We start from the raw sequence: 23,087 nt of genomic DNA on the forward strand, positions 1-23,087 counted from the left end.
GAGCAACGGAGAAGTGATTATGAATAAGAATGATCATTATCACTGGCTATAACATAAATCACTTTATTTATGAACCGTTTGAGTTCTATTTGAGCCGGAAGAAGAAACAAAGTGACATCCATGCAAGGACTTCTGTTCTTTCATTACTTTTTAATTCGTACATTTAGTTTGCATCATATCCCCTTAAACCAGACAATATTAATGATTACAACTGACATTAGTGTGAACTGTGAACACTATGTGTGTGCGGGAGTCCCGTGATTTGGGCATGTGCTGCATTCACAGCTTATATGGGCCGCTTGCCACTGGTGTCTGTGTGTGTGTGTGTGTGTGTGTGTGTGTGTGTGTGTGTGTGTGTGTGTGTGTGTGTGTGTGTGTGTGTGTGTGTGTGTGTGTGTGTGTGTGTGTGTGTGTGTGTGTTTGTGTACGCATAATATGTGTGTGCGCGTGTGTGTGTGTGTATGTGTGTGTGTGTGTGTGTGTGTGTGTGTGTTTATGTAGTATATGTGTGTGTGCGTGTGTATGTAGTATATGTGTGTGTGTGTGTGTGTATGTAGCATATGTGTGCGTGTGAGTGTGTGTGTAATATGTGTGTGTGTGTGTGTTTGTGTAATATGTGCGTGCGTGTGTGTGTGTGTGTGTTTGTGTAATATGTGCGTGCGTGCGTGCGTGCGTGCGTGCGTGCGTGCGTGCGTGCGTGCGTGTGTGCGTGCGTGCGTGCGTGCGTGCGGGCGTGCGTGCGTGCGTGCGGGCCATCTCACATCGCTACAGAGCGCGGCGTTGGCCTTGGCATTCCTGATCTCGGGCAGGTCCTGGTGCAGGGTGTACTGGTGCTTGGTCTTCTCATAGTTGGCTTTGTAGTTCAGCTGAGGGACACATTGAGCAGGACAATAAGTCACAACACCCAAAGCAAAGCAGTACTCTCTTATATAAGAAACTAGCATAGTGTGACATTTCCCTTGAAGTCATTTTATATGATTAGATGAGATATTTTTTCTCGACAAATCATAACAATCAAAAAAGGTGAGAATATGGTGTGAATATTTTATAGGAGCCTTTAACTTTACACATTTGTAATCAATATGACTGTTGTAACAATCCAGTACATCAAGTACATATTCTAACAATCTTTCTTATTATCACATTTATTCCCATGTACTTACATTGCTGACCAGTTGGGCATTCTTTCTGGCTTGGACGATCTCAGGCGTGTCGGTCACTGTGCTGTACTTCACCTGATCGATGTGCTGGCGGTAGTTTTTCTAAAATAAAATGGAACAAGGTGCTTAGTATTATGTTAGAAAAGTAACTGATGACTTATATTAACAGATCCATGAATAACTCTTTGCATTGCCAAGCGGTCAGTTACCACATTGCGTGTAGGGGTAGTGGGAATGAGTTTTTAAACATTGTAGTTTCACTTTATAATACATTCTGTGCAATAAATGTTTGTTTACAATGGATGCCGCTAATGACTTGTCTTTCACTTTGATACTCTTTAAAAGAGTCTTTTTTCAAATCTAGTTACACCGATTATATGTCGACATGAAACTACATGATTGATCATCTCTGGCCAACGTGCTCAATGTGCTAATCGGCTGAACCACCCTTTATCGCGGAAATAATGGCCAATGAAAAGGCTACCATCGGTACAGTAGATGCAGTGAGGGGTGTATGCAGGCTTGCTCCATGACAGGAGGGTTATATTGCACACTTATAACCAAATTAAAAGGGGATAAGGCTCAAATGGCTGAAACAAAGCTATCTTTAGAGCTAAATAAATAGACTGATGTACTTTAGCGGTGTGTTTAAATATAAAGGTCTGCATGTGTCCTGATATGGTTGATAAAGGTAAATATAGATGTGCTCACCTCCTTGAGCGGGTCTAGTTTTTTCTGGCTCTGGTAACCTGGCGTCTGGGTCGCTGGGTAGCTGTACTCGCCATGCTCCGTCTTCTCGTTCTCATAGCCTTGTTTGTAGGAGATCTGTTGTGTACAACGTGGTGTCATCAGCAGAAGAATGTACACAGCAGTCGTTTTTATAAAACGATTTCCCCCAGGGTCAATCAAAGAAGACTCAACCCTTGTGAGTGTTTCTCAGAACAACAATCTCTGCGGACATATTTCTTATACTCAATTATGTTACCGTAGTTAAGACAGGAAATAAGAATTCAGATTGTTGGAATAAAACTAAACAAAACACACCCGCCTTAAATCTCTAACCAATCACACACAACATTTGCATTGTCGTTACTGCAGAGCTTTCGCTATGTTACAAAAACTTGGAGGTTCAAGAAGTGGTGAAGAGGGTCAGCGAGGAATGTGTTTGTTTGTTTTCTCAGCAATCACGTCGTTCTCACATCATTAACAACTGTAGACGACTTGAATGCTGATGGCACATTGATTTATTATTGATGACATTTTACATTCGGATACATGAGCTTTGCAATTAGAGGCAGAATGTTAATGTAGAATCTGCATACTGAAACTGTGGAACGGACTGAAGCTAAGGCGCAAGATGAAACCTCGAAGAACACAAACAAACCCGTAGCTTGGCCACCCTTTGAAATATCCAAAGCTACAATCCCAATATTGGAGATTCCTCAAATGGAACATGCTTCTGAATGTGATGCTTACGTTACTAGCAAGGCTCCGGACTTTCATGGCGTGGGCAGTCTTCTGATCCACACCAGAATCTTCATAGTGGCCCTTCATGCTCTGTCTGTAGTTCTCCTTGTACTTATTCTGTGAGAACAATGGAGCATTTCTCAATGCAACACTAAGAACACAACACACAAAGCCTGAACTGATTCAGGCGAACTGAACTCATCGATATGTATGTTTTTATTCCCATCCTCTAAACTACATTGGATATTAATATCCGTACTGGCTCCCACAGAAGCAACCATCTAAGTTGACAATGATCATCGGATGAAACGATGGAAATATCTTTTGCAGTGCTGTTTGTGTGTTGGCCATGGGTTGGCCATGTGTGGTGCAATCCTTACGTCGCTGGTGAAATTGGCGACTTTGGCATGGTTTTTGAACTGCGGCGTGTCGCAGAAGTTGATGCTGTGACCTTTGGAGTGTTCCAGGTCCTTCTTGTACTCGTTCTGACGAGTACAAGACAAAATGCAATGACACCAGAACAAACAGAAAACAAAAACAGAAATACAGTTATATTTGGCAGCCCTGCTCGGATAGGAGAGCTGGAAACAATTAGCATCCAATGGAGTGTATCTAAATAAAAACTACTGAACCGCAAACACTGTTCACGTTGTTTGGTCTTAGTTTCATCGGTTTTCCTCGCACACATCCTCATAAGCTCTAAATATAGCCTCTTGGACATCTAAAGGTAAATATTGTTGCAATACTTTTGAACTCGGCTGGGAAAGTTATGGTATTTTGCTGTACTCTGGAGTGTTTCATAAATCAAAGTGAGCTGACAAAACGGGTCATTTGATTTAAAACATGGCTCACCAACTAGATATGACTGGAGCTATGTATGAACACACTGGAATGGCATGTCATCTCTGACATGCCTGGCCCAGTTGGCTGATGCCTGATACAGTCAGTATAACTATGCCTTAACACACGCCAACAAACAACAATGAGTGTTGCACACACACACTCACACGCACACGTACATCCATGCATGCGCACACACAGACACACACACATATGTATACTTATAGGTGCGCGCGCACACACACACACACACGTACGTCTATGCGCACACACTAACACACACACACAAATACGTACACTTATATGTGCACACACACACACAACCAAACACGCAAAAACACACACAAACACACACAAACGTACGTCTATGCGCACACACACACGCACGCACACACACACACACACACAAATACGTACACCTATACGTGCGCACACACACACAACCACAAACACAAACACACACACACGTACGCCTATGCGCGCGCACACACACACAATACACACGCACACACACATGCTCACACATGCTCACACAAACACACACAAACACACACATACACACACATACACACGTTGTGCAAAACAATTTGTCTGGGAACAATACCCCCATGGCCTTGACATTCATAACCTCTATATAGCCTCCAGTGGCCAGCCCCTAATCCAGGTCCTGTTCTCCTTGAACCCGAGGCTCCTCACCTCGCTGACAAGCTTGCTGATCTTGCGAGCGTTCTTCAGCGCCAGGTTGTCCTCTGACGTCAGGCTGGTGAAGTGTGAGGTGCCCTTCATCTTCTTCTGGTCTTTCCTGTACTTCAGCTGCGGGTGAAGGGAGAGACAGACGGAGACGAGATGATCCACAGGTTTCAGGAAGGGGATATTTAGAATAGGTTCTCATGAATGTGTTATTCAGGTCGAGGCCATCACCTGACTGGCTGACAGAGGGGGTGGGACTTCAGAGTTCCCAAAGTAAAAGTCCCATTATTCTATTATTTGGAATATATTTACTTTTAAGAAAATATATATATTAATGGGTCAGTGTAGCAGGAAAGTCAGTAGCAGGAAATGTAAAGACATTTGTTTTCTGAACATGGAACTGTTTCCCCACACTTGTACATAGCCCCACACTTGGGCTATGTAAAGTGGGACTCATCGGGACTACTTTTTGCCTGCACAATTTTGTGTGCAGAGGAAATACTATAGGGTTGGGGTTATTGTGTGTGGGCACAGCGTCTAATCTGGGGAGAGCCGAGTTTTGGCCGTGACAACATCGCTTTGCCACCCGTGGTTCAGAGGGTCTTATTGTGGCTGCCTTTGACAGGGCAGGCTGAAATATGAGTGAAGCGTTCCAAATCACTGTATGCATTCTGTCATGAAACCATTCCTACGGCCAGCACAATGTACCACTCATCCTATTGCCTTTGTTGAGAAAGAAGGGCAATAGCTGTATCATGTATTCAATAAGGTTAGCTTTACTTTAGAGAGCAAGTAAACACTGAAATTAAACCACAGGGATAGCCCCATCTCTGGTTTAAAGACGCTATCGCCATTTTCAAATTTTTATTTGGATTGAGTCTCATGGTTCTCAAGCATTTGTCTGACAACTGGCAATTGTTATTGAGCTGAATATTTCAATGGTTGTTATATTGTCGTCAGCCAAGGTAATTTTACTGCTTACCCTGGTAAGTGACTCATTTGAACCAATCCAAAATTGTAGTTGCACAACTGTGTTTGATTTAGTTTGAAATCAAGTTTGTTTCCCCTCACTCGAGTGAGGGATGTGGCAACTATAATCATATTCAAAATAAATAATTTATACAAATCTATATTATTTTATTGAAAGATATAAAATATATAAATACTTTGAATGGTTTCCATCATGGAAATGTATAGTTAAATCAGGGTGCAAACAACCAAGGCAGATATGGTTAGATCGGACTGGGTCCTGGCTAGCCCTTGGTGGATACTCACATCACTAGCATGGGCCTGGGCCTGTTTAGCTAGCTTGTATCCCGGGGTAATCATGGCGGGGAAACTTCCTTTCCCTCTCTGCTGCTCGTACTGCTCTGTGTAGGCAATCTGCAAACAGGTTTTCATTCATCAAGTTCAAAAATATTTTCTACTTGAGGTTAACTGCACATACCGATAATATCTCATTATAAAAAAAATACAAAATTCAGAAATGCAGTTAGATAAGACATACTATTTACTATAAAATACAGGATCAATCTAGGTCAGGAAATAAGTGAATCGTCGAATAACGTAGAGTTAAAGTGCAGTTATAGTATTTAGTTACAAATATATCGTCACTATTTAGGCGTAAAGCACTGTAAGGTTTTACAACAGCGACCACAACAATCAGTAACTTTGATAACATTATGGGCTGTTGGTGCCTAAGACGTTTGGCAGTCTGTGTGGTCCTCACCTGGCTGACGCCAGCGTTCTCCTTGGCCTGCAGGGCCTCCGAGGCCCCGGCCTCAGCGCTGGCCGTGCCCTTCATCTCCTGGTCGTACATCTGACGGTACTTCACCTGGAGGAGGCAGCGAGCGTCACTGCTGCTCTATGGTGTGTGTGTGTGGTTATAAAGGTGATGCCTTACATGTATGAGCACTGAGTTCATGCATCTGCGAGTGTGTGTGTGTGTGTGTGTGTGTGTGTGTGTGTGTGTGTGTGTGTGTGTGTGTGTGTGTGTGTGTGTGTGTGTGTGTGTGTGTGTGTGTGTGTGTGTGTGTCCCACGCACGCCGCTGGCCATCTCGGTGGCCTTCTTGGACACCATGTACCCCGGGGTGATGTGGGCTGGGAAGCTGCCCTTCCCTCTCTGATGGCCGTACTCCTCCGTGTAGGCATACTGTCACCGGAGACACGGGTCAGTCTCCCGGGGAAACCACACACCCATAGCAACCACTCACCAATAGCAACCGCTAACCTCATGGCAACCGGTCACCTATAGCAACCACTCACCGATTGCAACCAGTCACCCAGCAACCAGACACCCATAGCAGACAGTCACCACATAGCAACCGGTAGCCCATGGCAACCGGTCACCCAGCAACCAGACACCCATAGCAGACAGTCACCCATAGCGATCATTCCCCCATAGCAACCAGTCAATGAGAGCAAATGGTAACCCAGAGCAAGCGGTAACTCTTAGCAACCAGTCACCCGTAGCAAACAGTCTTTCATAGCAACCAGTCACCCAGCAACCAGACACCCATGGCAAACATTTCCCCATAGCTGCCGGTCATCCATAGCAACCGGTCACCCAGAGCAAATGGTCCCGTAACAGTCACAAAGCCACAAGAGGTAGTGAATGGCCACCGGTAGAAGCTTACGTTGCTGGCGATCTGGCTCTGAGTCTTGGCCAGCAGGACCTCCGGGGGGTCAGCGAAGGTCGTGTACTTTGATACTCGCTCCTCGTGGCCCTTTTTATACTCCACCTGTACAGACATAGAAGTAATGAATATGCAAATATGGATAGAAAACGCTCCACCGATATGAATAACTAAATATTTTACAACATATTTTACCACTTTACGACATTCGAGTTTCAACATACCGAAACACCATAATACATATCGTTTCCAAAGATTTCATTGATATAGTACACTATTGCTTTCTTTTGATGCAGAAATATGACATAGTGGTTTCAACCAACTCACGTTACTAGCTAGCATGTTAGCATTCTTAGCGGTCTGGTAGCCTGGTGTTATCAGGGCAGGGAAACTGCCTTTTCCTTTGGACTCGTTGAAGTCCTCCACATAGTTCACCTGCACAAGGAAACACAAAATAGAGCTTCTTAATCGTTTAAAGAGGCTTGGAAGAGTTAGTGACTGCACTGGTATTGTGGAATAAAAGCAAGGACAAATTTAGCCCAGGGATGGGAAAATGGAAAGATTTACGGACCAGTTTGAATGTATTAAGGGATTAAAAGAATAACTAATTAAATCAAGGTTATAACAAAAAAGTCCTCAAATGTTCATAAAAGTGTGTGTAAGAACGGTGGCGTTTGGACGTGCTTACGTCACTTATGGTCTTCTGGGACACACTGACCATATCCTGGTTCATCACCGTGCCAGAGTACCACGTCTGCTGCTCCGAGGTGAACCCAGAGTGGGAGGTGTAGGCCTGGGTCTATCGTCATGACAACCAAGACAGCACAAGGTGAACCGCCAATCACCACTCAGATGAATATCTCACACCCCTTATCTCTACTTGATTCAACCAGGTTACATTGAGCAAAAATACATTCAAGTTCCAGACAAACATTGAATAAAGAAAGAAACTGGGTGTGGTGATATTTTGTTCAAACTTGAGGGGAATTTAGGTGGGGTTCAAATTCTCATTTATGCATGTTCTAAATTTTTTTACTTTAAAAATTTTTTCGGAGGAACATAGCATTATCATTCATGTATACATTTAAATACTAATAATACTACTTAAAATATAATATGAAAAAAGGACATCATTTTTGAATATAGGACGAAACAAACAAGAGAAAGACAGATAGCGCCTTTCTTTCTGGAATGTCTCACTTGCAGAGCTCCTAAGACATGGGATAAGATTTTACCCCCAACCACAGAAGTCCGATCAACTGAATTTTAAAGAGCGGGATTTGGCCCAACCCCTCTTTGCTTTGATTGACAGGGCTGCATCAGTAGCTCTGCCTAGCGAGGGGCGGGAGCTCACCTGGCTGGCCATCTGATTGGCTAGGCGAGCCTTCTCGAGGGCCAGGGACTTCATGTCATAGTGGAAGGTGGACATAAAGCGATCGCCATCCTCACGATATTTCAGCTACGGGATGCAACCAGACCACAAGCATTAAGCCAAGACGGGGATGTGTCTTATGTGCCGTTAACACGTGCACATAACACACATCCTACATGTGTGCATGGACAGGAGAAACAACAACGCATACGCACAAAGCATGCATTTGTACATTTGAAAGTACTTTTGTAAAAGCATAGCACCTGAGTTGTTTTCAGATATCAAAAAAATACTTATCCTTTATTATCAGTCTCTCTCTATATTGTACCACTTAAAAGCAGTTGTTTTGTTTATGTTATGAATTTTATGCACTTTTTGGGGTATATCTTCATTGCTGAATGCCCTTTGGACGCTTTGGACTAAAGTGTCAAAATTGTGAACCATTTATCCTCAAATAGTTTTGCTATTAATTGGGCAGATGATACCCCTACCATTATTAATATTTATACCATCATTAAACAAAGAAGAGCCATTTTCAAAGTCCAGCCCTCTAGGATATGGCTGGCAGGTGAGCTGTCAATCAAACATCTGGGCGGACAGCCAGTAGTGATGTCACCAGAAGATAGATTTGAACAGATCCGGTGGTAAAATAGGGGTGTGTGGGTGTGTGTGTGTGTTTGTGTGTGTGGGGTTCGCTCTGGTCATCACTTTGCGATTTCAGTGTTAAAAATATATGAGCAGACAGAACAGAACAGCCAGAGTTCCCGGTAATCAAGTTATAATTCTTCCGTTATCAACGTCGAACCGACTAGCCTGAGCTGGCATAAGACCCTGGCATAATATTAGCGCGCTGGTATTTATAACATTGTGTAGCATGAGACACCCTTGATGCAAGCAGGCCATTCTGGGGACCAATGGCAGATACTCAAGAAGGATGTGGAAGTGTGATGCTCAGAGCTGTAAAGAGTACACAGACAAATCCTTCCTGAGTAGAAGTGCTGTACCTTTGATGAAATCTGACTTGAGTAAAAGGTCAAATGAATAGAATGTAAAAAAAAAAATCAAATTGTAAAATGTTACTTTTTAGGAGCATTGCGATTGTTTGCTTTTCTGTGAGGTGGTATGAAATATTTAGGACTCAGTAGGATGCATCTGTGAGGGTTTATTCTTGTCCCTCGGTCACTATCTCTTCTGCTACACTCAAAAACAAAAGCTATGATATAAGATAAGCTATTACATAACATATTATAAACGTGTGATCATCATTATATATATTTTTTAATATAAACCATTTTATATACACAATTGTGATGGATAAATTGGGAATGAAATTTATTGTTAATTGTCCAACAATTACTTTGGATGGTCACACGTTTAGCTTACCATGAAATGTATAATAATACAACAGCAGCACATAGTATTTCTAACGATTTGCCAGCATCCAATCAATCAGGCAAGAGAAGCCACAGAATAAAAGCAAATCTGACATAGCCAGACAGACAGACAGACAACAACAGGTGGGAGGGCTGAGAATGGGACATGAGGCCGTATTTCCTGGCGTTTAATTTTAGCCGCTCAGGGCGCAAAGAGGAGTTGGGGAGGGGGTTGCTGTCACAGAAACAGAAATAAACAGCGTCGCACTTTCATTCCAAACCATGGCAGTCACCATGTCTCTCGTTCTCCCTCTCCAGCTCTCTCGCTCTCGCCCTCTGGATTCTATACATTTTACTAGGGACCTTACAGTAACCCATCTGCTAACTACTGGTTCCGGGCCTCTTTTTATCTTGTGTGTGCGTATTTCTGGGTTAACAGCAACAGATCTCGGGTGGAAGTGAATGCAGGCTACTTTGCACGTCACCCGTTGCTCCACATGCTTTTGAAGCACTTGTTATTGACACTCCCGTGTGATTTGTTACCATCCACATTTACCAAATCATACTCTCTAAGTGTATTGCCACTATTCTGTATCTCCATAACCTTCTGATTCAGAGTTAAAGTAATTTAATCTGAATGCAAAACTCATCATTAAGAGGCAAGCCAATAAACAAAGCTATGACCTAATTCAACATTCTGTACCCTGCCGGTGCTGAGATGGGACATCTGCGTCACATGGTCAGTAAAGATCTGATGCCTATTAACCCATCATTGGTGTTACAATACCAACACCCGCACCAAGCTACTGTCCCACCCCATAATCCCCCCGAGAACATCCATCACTCCAACAATGGAGCCCAGACCAGTGTCATCCTGCTGGCGTCTGCACTAGGGGGGGGTTGGGGGGCCTTGACCTTAACTCACAACAGGGGCTCTGAATAGTTTGGGTGTCATGTTTTGAGTCAGGGTCCCTGGGTGACATCACTTCAGCGGCGGCCTTACCTCACTGCTCGCCTTGGACTGTATCTTGGCGTTGATGTTGACAGGCGTCTGATAGACGCTGGTGAAGCTGTTGTTCCTGGGATTGTGTCTGTGTTTGTGGGGAGGAGGGGTAGACGTGAAGTTAAAATGTGGCCCGTCTAGTTTGCCTCAGTTTTAATACAGCGATTTTTTCTTTTTTAAATGTTTCACTTTTGTGTCACATTTCTTTCTAGAAACAAATTCAGAAGTTAACGTCACTTTCGGGGGGGGCAACGTCAAAAAACGGCAGTGGGTCATTGCTGTTCAGTTAAAGACAAGACATTGAACCCAACTCATACGAGAAAGAATACAAAGTGGAAATCATTCAAAGCAGACATTTCTATTTCTATTTCTTTGTATTGATATTTGTAAGCCCTCTCCTCAGGTTAGCATCCGCCACGTTTTAGCGTACCTAAACCCTGACTGTACTCACACTGAACAGTACGGCCGCTTCTGGTGGCTCACAAAGTTGTTGGCAGTGAGCACCATGCGGCAGACGTCACAGTGGAAGCAGGCCTTGTGCCAGTTCTGGAGGACAGAAACACACAGCACCGGTCAGGGGGATGTCTGGGACTCTCTGGAGGAATAGGGTGCTACAGGACCATCATGGACCATCCAGGGACAGAAGCACGAAGACGGGCCGAGGAGACACATCGATCGGTCCATCGATTTTTCAAGACCTTTCAACATTGCATTGTTTGGTCTTGAATGCTAAAATATATATATATATAATCTTGAGAGCCAATTTCACTGACTTTTTTCAAACAAATACTCATTGATTAACATTTTAATAAGAATACATTTGAAGAAAATTCTAGACAATCAAAACAAAATACTTTAAACCTATATCTTGGTCCTCTAATTGTTATTGGAGACGGTTGGTACTGAAATGGTTGACTCAAATTTTTCCATAATTAGTTTTTTTATTTGTTTGAATTTGCCATTTTTACAGAAATTAGATGCAGGATTGCTGTTGCATGTCTTGTGCTCAGATTTGAAAATGGAAATAGACACAGCAAGTCCACATAATATTAGTCCACACCATAAATATATCAAAATGACAAAAGAAAATGCTCACTTCTGTGGCTCTTTGAAAATGGATATTCTGAAGTCTTCACTTACTTAACCCAGATTCCCTCCTACCTGGTCAATGCAGTTGATCTTCTCCGCTGGGTAGACCACGAACCCACACCTCGCACACGACTGCATGTTGACAACCTGGCCTTTTCTTCACACACACAAATAAGCTCCCCCAAAAAACCTTCAGATAAACGTACAGAGTTAAGAACTAGGAGCGAGCTAGAGGAACACGTGGACTAGACGACAGAGGCAGGGGTTTGTAGCTCACAGTATGAGAGGTTGACAGGAGAACTCCTAGACATTCAAATAGGTTAGTGGCTGCTGCTGCTGATAAACTTAGCTCTGGGCTGACCCTCTGAACCTGCCTCTCTTCACTTGACACCAGGCCCCACCCTCTTTTAGTGTTCCACGCGGGATTATTGGTCAATCAAAGCTGTCTGTCAATAGGAAGGGCGGGGTTTGGGATGACAGCGTGTGTATGTGTCATGCTCCTGGGATTATGAGAGACGGTCGATTTTGGGGAACTTAGTCAGTGTGATGGTGCTCTTTGAAATAGGGTGATGAGTAGTGTTTGTGTCATTTTAATAGTTAAATAAAGGGTTTTAATGCATATATTGTTGTAGCGTTATACATCAATGTGTACCACTATTAAAAATGTATTAATTACTTGTTTAACATATTATTTAGGAATTCAGTAATCTCATTATAGCAATATCATTATAGTTAAGGGGTGTGTGTGTGTGTGTGTGTGTGTGTGTGTGTGTGTGTGTGTGTGTGTGTGTGTGTGTGTGTGTGTGTGTGTGTGTGTGTGTGTGTGTGTGTGTGTGTGTGTGTGGTGTGTGTGTGGTGTGTGTGAGAGAGAGAGAGAGAGAGAGAGAGAGAGAGAGAGAGAGAGAGAGAGAGAGAGAGAGAGAGAGAGAGAGAGAGAGAGAGAGACTACCTGCGTGTCAGTGTAGCGCTTCATTGGCAACACCCAGGAAGAAGTTGGGCGCAGGCGCGACAAAGTCGTTTCATTTTCGTTTTTCTTCGGCGAAATCTCGTTGAGACGTCGTTATTCTCCAAGAATATCATACAACAACTACTTCATAACTTTTTAATGCAAATTTAATTCACACTAGTTACTAGTTACTCTAGTCTGCAAAACTTCTTATATTGTACTTGCAGGCCTACTTAGCTAATTCCACTTGTTGCAGTAATCCGCCTGTGTGTGCTCCAGGAGATGGCCGAGGCATTGGCTCCTGGGTTGCAGCCGGACCAGGCGGAACGGGCAGACGGAGCGGCGGAGGAGGGGGCCGAGGACACCACGGACGCCAAGCCGGACCGCAGCGGAAGGTTTCTCCTGTTCGGCAGGTCAGAACCGACGCTCTTTAATTCAATGTTTTCACTACGGTCACCGTAGTGAAAACATATAAACGGCAATGTTGTTCATCTAAGGACACACAACAATGACATTTAAATATTGATTTTGTTTTTTTCTCAAATCAGAATCAGAATCAGAATCAGAATTATTTTAATGGCCAAGTATATTCACACATACAGGAAATTGACTTGGTGTGGTTGGTGCATAAGACATGAGACATAACATAACAACAAAAGCATAAACAAGAACAAAGGACAAATGTTTTTTAAGATAATAATAAATAATAATAAAGTAAATAAATAAATATCCCCTTTAAAAGGGATGCTTAATGAATTACATATCCCACATGTTTGCAACATGTAGTATTTGGGCTAATTCTGTTAAAAATAAATAAAAGTAGGCCCGGTCATTGCTTAAATAAAACCCTTCATTTTAATGTAAATTAAATTAATTAAATTAGTTAGTTTAAAGTCAATTTAGCGCATAATTCCGTCGCAGCGGCCTACTGTAGGATATCTATATACTCGTTCTGTGGTCGCATATTTATCACTATCTCGTATCTATATGCAGGATTATTATCTCTCACAAGGTGGCAGTACAAACCTTCTGAAGGTTTCGATACGGGGTCAAAGTGTCGGAATCTCATGTTAATCAACTTGGTGGCAATGAAGAAGGATTCTGACAATATTATATCCCAAAATATGAGATTTGTAGGGAAATCGGATAAGCAAGTCAAGGTTGTGTGTGTGTGTGTGTGTGTGTGTGTGTGTGTGTGTGTGTGTGTGTGTGTGTGTGTGTGTGTGTGTGTGTGTGTGTGTGTGTGTGTGTGAGGTAAATTATTTATGCAGACCATACAACCATGCCTAATCGGTTGAGGCGCAATTATGAGGCAATAATCACCCAGGATATAGCACATGAGCTCAATAAATATAAATTGCAGTAACAATTTGTATACGTGTGTCATTACACATTGGTTGGTTCAGATCACTTCAACTTTTCCTTTTATAACTTGAGTAAACCTCACATCGAGTATAAGAATAGGTCCACTTTGGCAGAGCTTTCCAATGACCAGAGTTTTACTTTGATTGGGGGACTTTTATTTTTTAGCCCGAGGGCTGTGTTCTAAGCTCTGAGTTCCACGTCCTTAAACGGCTCTCCATCCTAAGCTACAGGATGCAGAAGCTGTGTGTGAGGTGGGTTGCCATGGCGGGATTCTGCCCCTGTCAGCAGAGGACTAGGGCCTTGTCCCGTTTGAACTCTGCAGAGGTCGCAGTGATAGGAACCCCCCCCCCCCCCCCCCCCCCCCTCCCTCCCCTCACACACCCCATTGCCGATTGAATAGGCGCTTTTTTCCAAGTTTTTTTTAGAAAGCTCTGGCCCAGCGGCGTCCCTGCTGACTCAGGGGGAGGGGGGTAGGGGTCGGGGAGGGGGCAGTGTCCCAAACTTCCTCCCCTCCCTCTCCCACCCCGCCCCCACTAGGCCAGTCCCACCCCTCCCCCCCCCCCCCCACCACACCTTCACCTCCACCAGCGACACCACACCTCCACCTCCACCACCCTAGTACAGAGAGTATACCAGAGTCCTGGCATCAGAGCCCTGCGGTACACCACCGGATCTGGACTATTGACAGCCAACTCTCTGGGCGCTAGAAGGTCGCAGGAAGGACGCACAACGGCACGTTTTACCGATGCAGAGCGGGGTAGCGCTGAATGAGGAACCCAGGTAAGAGTTTGGTCAGACGAAATGAGAACACCTTCGCCCGCCGTGCAGTCCTCCCCTTCCCCTTCACACCCGTTCATTGGACGGTGTTCATCCTCCGGAGAATAACTTAAGGTCGCTGCTCGGGGAACGATGGGAACACTTTTTTTTGGGAGGGTGGGCTTCTGAAAGGTTCTGGATCACATGATTGTGAGCGAGCGGGCACTGTGTGTTTTGTATGATGGTGTGTGTGTGTGTGTGTGTGTGTGTGTGTGTGTGTGTGTGTGTGTGTGTGTGTGTGTGTGTGTGTGTCAGTGTGTGTGTCAGTGAGGCGCGTGGCTTCATTGTTTCCCCGTCCCCCCCCTCCTCTCCAGGGGTCACCTGATGAGCTAGCTCTTCTGGAACCAGGCAGACATTGTGTGGGACCCAATAGCCCAGGAGCTCTCTGGTTGGATCTTTTAAAGAATAGGAATATGGCAGGACCAGCGAGGACCTCACTCTGGACCCTACACCATCTCGGACACTTGAAACACCCGCTTTCTCTTTGATCCGGCAGTCTTTTCTTCCTTTTCGCACGTTTTTTTGGACAATTTTTCACGACGTCCCGCGACCATGGTGTACCTTTAACCGTAAGGGGCTTGACGGTGGATTTCTGCAACCTGATTCTGACATGATTTTCATGCCACCTTTAAGAATGTATGTACGTTCTCACGGCCCAGTAAGTGGTTTCACAAGGTTCTTTTTGGTTTCCCCGTTGGTGTGAGTGTGGATGGTTGGCTGGTGAAATCCTGAGAACCTGGAGTAAGTGACACACTATCGCAGTCACTCTCGTGACTTAAAGACTCACGGCTGGATGTGGATTATTTTAATATTGTCGATATGTCTTGTTTGATTGAAGTATTCATTATGTTGTTGTGTTTCTTTATTGGTGTAGAACTGTGTAGAGTTATTTCTAGCTGCTACTGTTTAAATGTTTGCCAAATATTTAGAAAACTTATATTAATATAATATTTAATTCATTACCTAAGTTCCTTTATTCCTTTGCTCAAGAAATATCTGGTCACTGAAATATATATTTCAGTCAGAAGGAGTTCAGGTTCAAACCAAAGTCAAAACTAATTTGGGTTATTTTGAAGCAGTAAATTATTTTATACAATGTTCTTTAATACACTTATTGAACAAACATAACTCCTACGTAACACCCGTCGAAGAAAGGACAACTATATTTAAGAAAAGTATAAGAGCAGTTCATAATGTTGGTAGGAGGGTATTTATTGCTACCAAAGCGACAAGGGGTGTTCAACTATTACCCAAAAGATACCGGGTTCGATGCCTGATGTCCGTAGCAGCTTTCTTTTTTGGCGTCCTTGAGCAAGATGCCTTCTAACCTATGTACCTCCTCAGTGTCCTGCATTTGTACTCACTGTCAGTCGCTTCGGATAAAAACATCTAGTGGATGACTGACTGGAAGAGATAACGGAAAAGCTCTGGGTGTTCCTTGTCCTTCCCTCTCCCACTAGTAAGAAGAAGAAGGATGGCCAGACCCAGGATCAGCAGTACTGTTCTGAAAGCCATTACAGAATTATTTCACCTACATTCCGCTATAAGATGAGCCACCAGCAAGTCGGCAAGTGCATCATCATCAACAACAAAAACTTTGAGGATAAGACAGGTACAGTATTCTTTTTCTTCTATATATCTTTCCATTTTTTCTTGAGGTATTCTTTTTTTTTTTTTTTACTTAAAAGCCCTCACCTGCTGTAACACTCGCTCTCTCTCGCTCTCTCCTTCTCTCTGTCTCTCTCTCTCTGTCTCACTGTCGCTCTCTCTCTCCCTCCGTCACTCACATTCTCTCTGTCTCTCTCTGTCTCACTTTCTCTCTCTGTCTCACCTCATTCTCTCTGTCTCTCACTCTCTCTGTCTCGCTTTCTATTCTCTTTCTCTCTCTGTCTTTGTCTCTCTTTCTCTATCCCTCTATGTCTATGTCTCTGTCTCTCTCTGTCCCTGTCTCTCTCTTTCTTTGTTCCTCTATGTCCCCGTCTCTGTCTCTCTCTCACTCTCCGTCTCCTCTCTCTCTCTCTCTCTCTCTCTCTCTCTCTCTCTCTCTCTCTCTCTCTCTCTCTCTCTCTCTCTCTCTCTCTCTCTCTCTCTCTCTCTCCCCCTCTTCGTCTCTCTCCCTCTGTTATTTTGTTAAAGGGATGAATGTACGCAACGGCACCGACCGAGACGCGGGCGAGCTCTTCAAGTGCTTCAAGAGCCTGGGCTTCGATGTGTGCGTCTACAACGACCAGAGCTGTGAGAAGATGGAGCACCTGCTCAGAGCAGGTGAGGAGTGGTGCTGGTGGTGATGGTGGCGGTGGTGCTGGTGGTGCGGGTGGTGTAGGTGTTGTTTGTAGTGGTGGTGGTGGAGGTGGTAGAGCGAGGCCAGATTTCCAACAACAATTATCACAGGGATTCAATAGGATTTCAAAATCCAGGACATCTGTACATTTAAAGTGCTCACAGTGCTTGGGAGATGCACTCACAAAAAGTATTCTTAATAATTATCAAGATTACCTTGAAAAAATAGCCTTGATGGCAATTTTTGCCCAACCATAGTGAGTTAGTATTTTGCTTCCGGTGCTTCACGGTTGAATGAATCAACCAACGTGCACTTGACAGTTGTGTGCTGCGGATAAAAAGGAAGGAAAAATGTGAAATTGTAGAAAAAGATGATGTTTGTGTTAGATACTGTTCTCGCCTGAACCTTCTGCTGGTTGACCCCTGGGTGTTGGAGACTCCACCGGTGTGTGGGACATGGGCGTGGGGTCGAGTTGTAACATCCTGGCCGTGCAGTTGTAGGATCACAGTTGTGCTATCGCTATACATCATCGTGTATATTAATGCAAATTCATGCATTTGAATTCTAAACGCTTTTCCCAGACTAATTATAACATGGATTATTAATTAAGTGGTAATTCATTCTGAGTAGTAAAAAGAGCCTTTGGCTAAAAGCATTAGTTTTCGCTTGTTTATATCTGTGTGTGCATGCGTGCGTGCGTGTCTAATGCGGATGTGGGTGGTGCTTGCGTGTGCGTCCTCATTGATGTTTGCCTGACTTTGTGTGTGTGTGTGTGTGTGTGTGTGTGCATGTGTGTGTGTGTGTGTGTGTGTGTGTGTGTGTGTGTGTGTGTGTGTGTGTGTGTGTGTGTGTGTGTGTGTGCGTGTGTGTGTGTGTGTGTGTGTGTGTGTGTGTGTGTGTGTGTGTGTGTGTGTGTGTGTGTGTGTGTGTGTGCATTGGGTGCTTGTGTGCATGCCATGCCACCTTCAAATGGGCCGATGCTCATTCATGCATGCGTGTGCGCATGTATGTGTGTGTGTGTGTGTGTGTGTGTGCGCGTGCGGGGTCTAGTGTCGGAGGAGGACCACAGCGACAGCTCGTGCTTCGCCTGCATCCTGCTGAGCCACGGCGAGGAGGGCATGATCTACGGCACGGACGGCGCCATGCCCATCAAGACCATGACCTCCATGTTCAGGGGAGACATGTGCAAGAGTCTAGTCGGCAAGCCCAAGCTCTTCTTCATCCAGGTACGCGTCCACGCACGTCCTCTACACTCACCACAGGGAGTCTGTTAGGAGCGGGGGGGGGGGGGGTGTTCTCGTGGTCAAGGCGCTTGACTCCCCGCCGAAAGGCACTGGGTTCAAGCCCCATGTCCGCGGTCGACCTGTGTATAACCCACCTGCTCATTTACATGTCATTGGATCTGAATTCACTGTGAGACACTTTGGATGAAAGCTAGCCCTGAAAGAAAAAGCGACAGCATATCGATGGTGAATGTTCTTGACTTTACTATTATTTAGTAGTCGTTTAAGGCTAGGCTTCGAAGGATGGCTTTGTAGAAGCCTCAACAAGACTTAGGCCATCTAACAGATGCATCAGTTAGAATAAAAATGTGGGTGTACATTGAAATGTGCAGAAGCAATTTGGTTGCGGCTCATGGCTTAAACAGAATTAATTGTGAATTGTTTCACCAGGTCATTGCTGAGAAAGCTACTCAGGATCTCAATGAAATGTCATTTCATTTGCTTCATCAGGCTTGCCGCGGGTCCGAGTTTGATGATGGCATTCAGACAGACTCAGGGCCTCCCAATGATGCCCTCGAGACAGACGCCAATCCCAGACACAAGATACCCGTGGAAGCAGACTTCCTCTTTGCCTACTCAACGGTCCCAGGTAAACACACTGCCTTACACATACATTTGAATGGATGTTTATGGGCTTTGGTGCCTTCTGTGGACAGGACAGTAGCTTGAAGAGGAGAGAGGGGAATGACGAGGCACTAGTACGACTAAAGGTCGGAGTTGCTACTAGGCATATTTCCTCGCCAGTTAAGCTACGTCGCCGCCACTCAAAAGAGGTCGTTGTAGCATACGCTTGTATCCAAAGCAATTCATTACAAGGGGCTTGAGGCTGATAATAACCCAAGCATGCCAAAACAAAATTGGAGTAGCGACAACAATCGCAAATACTATACGATATTAGTTTAAAAAAATGACAATGCTATAGGACATCAGAAAGGCAAGTAGATGGTTTCTGTCACAGTGGGAGCACACAAGGTTGTATTCCAACGCCCCTGTTCTTCGAAAGAAAGCGTGGAACGCATTCAGCATTATGGAGAGTTGAGACTTAGCGAAATATGAATGTAATATAATAACTAAACAACAGCCACAAACTGGCAGACGCAGGTTAAACAACTGACATTTTCCGATTGGTTAAGCCAAGGACTTTTTACCTGGCACGAATCTGAAAGAATCTGAAGCAGTGGCGGAAAATAACAACCGAAACGTCCCCATTTCTAACCTTCCTCCCCCTGCTGTCCCCGCAGGGTACTACTCCTGGAGGAACCCGGGCCGGGGATCCTGGTTTGTCCAGGCCCTCTGCAACGTCCTCAATGAGTTCGGCAAGCAGCTGGAGATCATGCAGATCCTGACGCGGGTCAACTACATGGTGGCTACCAGCTTCGAGTCCTGGTCCGAGGACCCGCGCTTCAGCGAGAAGAAGCAGATACCTTGTGTGGTCTCCATGCTCACCAAGGAGCTGTATTTCAACTGACCCCTGGAGGACTCCCATCCAGATGCTGACTCCCCCACACTGGCTGACCGACGGACGCTCGGACTCACTGGCTGACTGACTGACACTGGGACTCACAGGCTGACTGACGGAGACTGGGACTCACAGGCTGACTGACTGACACTGGGTCTCACAGGCTGACTGACTGACACTGGGACTCAAAGGCTGACTGACTGACACTGGGACTCACAGGCTGACTGACTGACACTGGGACTCACAGGCTGACTGACTGACACTGGGACTCACATGCTGACTGACTGACACTCAGACATACAGGCTGACTGACGGACAAGTGCTGACAGAATGGTGGTTCACTGACTCTAAGAGACTGTCTATCTTGCCATCTTGACTGACCGACTGACTGATCTGCTTTGAAAGCCGACTGACTGACTGACAAATTGCCCAAGTGGCTTTGTCGACTGTTTCAGGTTCTGACAAAACGGTCAAAAACATTCAGGGATCATTTTAAAGGCCAGCAAGGCGCTGGCCATGCTGGTTGGCTGCGCCGTGCATTGCATTGCATTGCATGCCGAGCTGGGTCACAAAACAAGCGCGCCTAACGAACGAAACCTTTTCCAGTGGCGCTTGCTGTTCACAGCGATAATTGCCTCTTCTTCTGCTTATTCCGCTTTCAGGAACAATGGCGTCACATTTGATCTGATCTTTGTCGACAGGCGATGTGAAATATCCATGTTATTCTACCAAATCTGCCAACATTTGCTGCAATTTTTTGTGGGTTCAGGGAGTCCTCAGTGCATTTGTATACATCGTCCGGTAATGGAACTCGATTTTGGAGTTGACTGACTTGATTCATGAGTGTGTGTGCAGCATGGCTTGTGGCTGACTAACTCAGTCCAACAAAAAACAAAAAGCGTTCAAATGCTGTCTGTCTCGGGAAGGGCGGGTGCAGTGGCTACCTTCCACGCAACAGACTTCCATTGTGGTCCTAAAACAATGTTCAATTGTTGTCCGACTGCTCATCGAGTCCAGTATCCATCCTTATAATAATAATAAACAAACAGTCTCTCCTTACGGAGGCTATGGTAGCCAGCACAGCCCTGGGGCTGGTTTAAGTGTACTTTTTGGGCCACGATGGAAGTCTAGGGCACAGAAGATGCAATTCTACCAACTATTGGTTATGCAGATGTTAAAGATATTGTTTCTCTTTAGCGTTACACCAGCGTTTTCACAATAAGACCAACATTTCAGTATACAGACCAATGAAAGCTTTCTTTCATCATCCAATCGTACCTCCACTGTCCAATGCTGTATAACTTATTGGAACCTAGGGTTAAATCAGCAACCTTTTCCCTGAGTTAGTGAACAAAAAAGAAGCAAATATTAATCTCTCGCATTGGGTCCCAATTTTAATACATGAATAATGAAGCGCCAACGTGTCCATGGCCGACTTTTTAAAATGCACTAGGTGGCGTGAACTTTTTTTCTGTTGGGAAGAGTTATTCCATAAACTTGCTTGGATAAAACATGAAAGTTCAGTTCAGTTGAAGGTCAGCTGGGTGATCTTCAGCTGTGCATTGTTGTTTTTCGACGTTTCTTGGCTGCCAAAAATATTTATTTTGAAATACTATATTGGGACCACAATAAGTATTTACTTATTGTAAATAATAAAATGAATATGATTACAGGGTGTGGAAGAATAATTATAACTCTTAACAATTATAATCATACTGCCTCGATACCATGACAGCACTCCTAGTAGCACCGTGCTAGTGATTTCAGGTTCCTCGTGTGTGATACTGAACTTTGGAAATCTTAAAACCAATGCTTTCAAACCAAGTTTAAACCGAGCAATTTACCCTTAAGGGAAACTGTCAAACTAAACATTGGCAGGACATACCACTTTACGCTGGGTATATCTAAAAGACCAGCCGACACCTTATTTTTTTATCTTACATTTGACATATCTCTTACAGACTTTTAAAAACACGGTCAAGTGAATAATCTCATCAGATTGCTGAACCGAGGCTTCACTATTGCCAAAAGCACAACTGACCACACTGTATTTATGTATTTCAGTGTTTGTCAGAACAGTACTTAAGGCATGCGTTGCTATGTATGTGATCTTCTAAAGGCTGAGCTTTGCATTAAGAGTACAGTTAAGCGGAAAATAAAGTGGAATTGACAAAAATAGATTTAAAAACAAAACAAACACATTTTCATTTGCTATATTTATTTCATACCTTTTCGGCGATATTTGCACAACTTTGCCAAATCAAGATATTTATAAATGAAACAAAAAAAAACTTTGATTGAATGGTTTGCTTATTATTATGATTGTTTTGTGTACCAATATTTACCACTTGAAACTTATCTAATGACATTACATCTGCTGGGGACACAATGCCCTCACATGTTTTTGTCCCAAAGTCATATTTTTCGTCAAACTCAGAGGCAGCTATTACTGGTAGTGATCAGATCTCGTTCCGTGAACAATCCACCTGTCATTTACTGTTTCCACATTTCCTCATGAGCCTGAGTCAGCAACTTTCGGAGAAAACTCCACAAATACGCTTGAATTATTTTTTTGCGGTCGTCATAATTTATTTCCTCCTTTTTTTTTTAAATACTACGGCACCAGTCATGCAAGCACAGTTACAACTTTCAAATCCTCTTCATGCAAGAATGTGGTTTCTGAGCTGGTGTCCATTCAGTGCTGAAAACAGTTTTTGCTCCATGTGTTTTGGATTGGGGTTTAATAAAGAAGGAAACATTTCTAATTTTTAAAAGCTTTCCTGTGTTAAATGCTATTGTCCTCAGGAATACAATTTGAAAGGATTTGGATTATATGATTGGATTAAATAAATAATGAGGTATGATTTGGCCCTGATTTTGTAATATTTTCCAATGAGGGGCAATACAACAATGTTGAAATGACTTAAAATCAAAAGAATGCATATGTAAAAAATATTTTATTGTATTAAACACCATGAAAGAAATGCGTGTGTTTCTTTGTTCAATAAATAAAATGTAGTTTATAAAAGTAAAAAAATTCGGAACTTGACATGATCTTTTTGTGACCAACTCTTCCCCTTCGATGGACACGCTTATTGTACCCTACTGGCATACGTCCCCATGTAATTGAATAATACTAGCAAATATAAGCAATAGGCCTATGTTAAGGCAACCAGTTACTCTTCCAAGTTTAAACAGAAAATAATTTAAACACGTTAATTTTGGCTGTCTGATTACGGCCATTATCTTTGTGCTAACACAAGTATTTAATAGACACGTTTATTTTTGACGTGGTCACTTTCCGTG

The 23,087-nt window shown here is 43.8% G+C and overlaps 2 protein-coding genes across 7 annotated transcripts in view; one reads left to right on the plus strand and one right to left on the minus strand.

Annotated features, from left to right (window-relative positions):
• The window catches only part of nrap (nebulin-related anchoring protein), a 30,520-nt gene extending 18,532 nt beyond the window's left edge, over positions 1-11,988 (minus strand). Inside the window, exons 1-16 of one of the 3 annotated variants that reach the window (XM_060036440.1) lie at positions 11,704-11,988; positions 10,994-11,088; positions 10,543-10,630; positions 8,149-8,253; positions 7,483-7,593; positions 7,122-7,229; positions 6,795-6,899; positions 6,203-6,310; positions 5,887-5,991; positions 5,433-5,540; positions 4,164-4,280; positions 3,008-3,112; positions 2,637-2,744; positions 1,872-1,985; positions 1,164-1,262; positions 762-866 (exon numbers count right to left, since the gene is read on the minus strand). In XM_060036440.1, coding sequence (XP_059892423.1) covers positions 762-866; positions 1,164-1,262; positions 1,872-1,985; positions 2,637-2,744; positions 3,008-3,112; positions 4,164-4,280; positions 5,433-5,540; positions 5,887-5,991; positions 6,203-6,310; positions 6,795-6,899; positions 7,122-7,229; positions 7,483-7,593; positions 8,149-8,253; positions 10,543-10,630; positions 10,994-11,088; positions 11,704-11,769 — 1,647 coding nt within the window. In that variant the 5' untranslated portion in view covers positions 11,770-11,988. The remainder of the gene's footprint in view (positions 1-761; positions 867-1,163; positions 1,263-1,871; positions 1,986-2,636; positions 2,745-3,007; positions 3,113-4,163; positions 4,281-5,432; positions 5,541-5,886; positions 5,992-6,202; positions 6,311-6,794; positions 6,900-7,121; positions 7,230-7,482; positions 7,594-8,148; positions 8,254-10,542; positions 10,631-10,993; positions 11,089-11,703) is intronic. The other 2 variants (XM_060036438.1, XM_060036439.1) reach the window with 2 other exon arrangements.
• Positions 11,989-12,628: 640 nt separating this feature from the next.
• casp7 (caspase 7, apoptosis-related cysteine peptidase) lies at positions 12,629-22,765 on the plus strand. Of its 4 annotated transcripts, none has more exons than XM_060036447.1 (6): positions 12,629-12,990; positions 16,219-16,370; positions 16,895-17,023; positions 18,090-18,265; positions 18,773-18,911; positions 19,564-22,765. In XM_060036447.1, exons 1-6 carry the CDS (start codon positions 12,860-12,862, stop codon positions 19,788-19,790), a joined length of 954 nt encoding a protein of 317 aa, XP_059892430.1. In that variant the 5' UTR covers positions 12,629-12,859; the 3' UTR covers positions 19,791-22,765. The 4 variants fall into 4 exon arrangements, with proteins under 4 accessions (XP_059892430.1, XP_059892431.1, XP_059892433.1 ...); XM_060036448.1 differs by lacking the exon at positions 12,629-12,990 and adding an exon at positions 14,498-14,722; XM_060036450.1 differs by lacking the exon at positions 12,629-12,990 and adding an exon at positions 14,746-15,416.
• The last annotated feature ends 322 nt before the right edge of the window (positions 22,766-23,087 follow it).

This window comes from Gadus macrocephalus, chromosome 18 (genome assembly GCF_031168955.1).
Source record: "Gadus macrocephalus chromosome 18, ASM3116895v1".
NCBI lineage: Eukaryota > Metazoa > Chordata > Actinopteri > Gadiformes > Gadidae > Gadus > Gadus macrocephalus.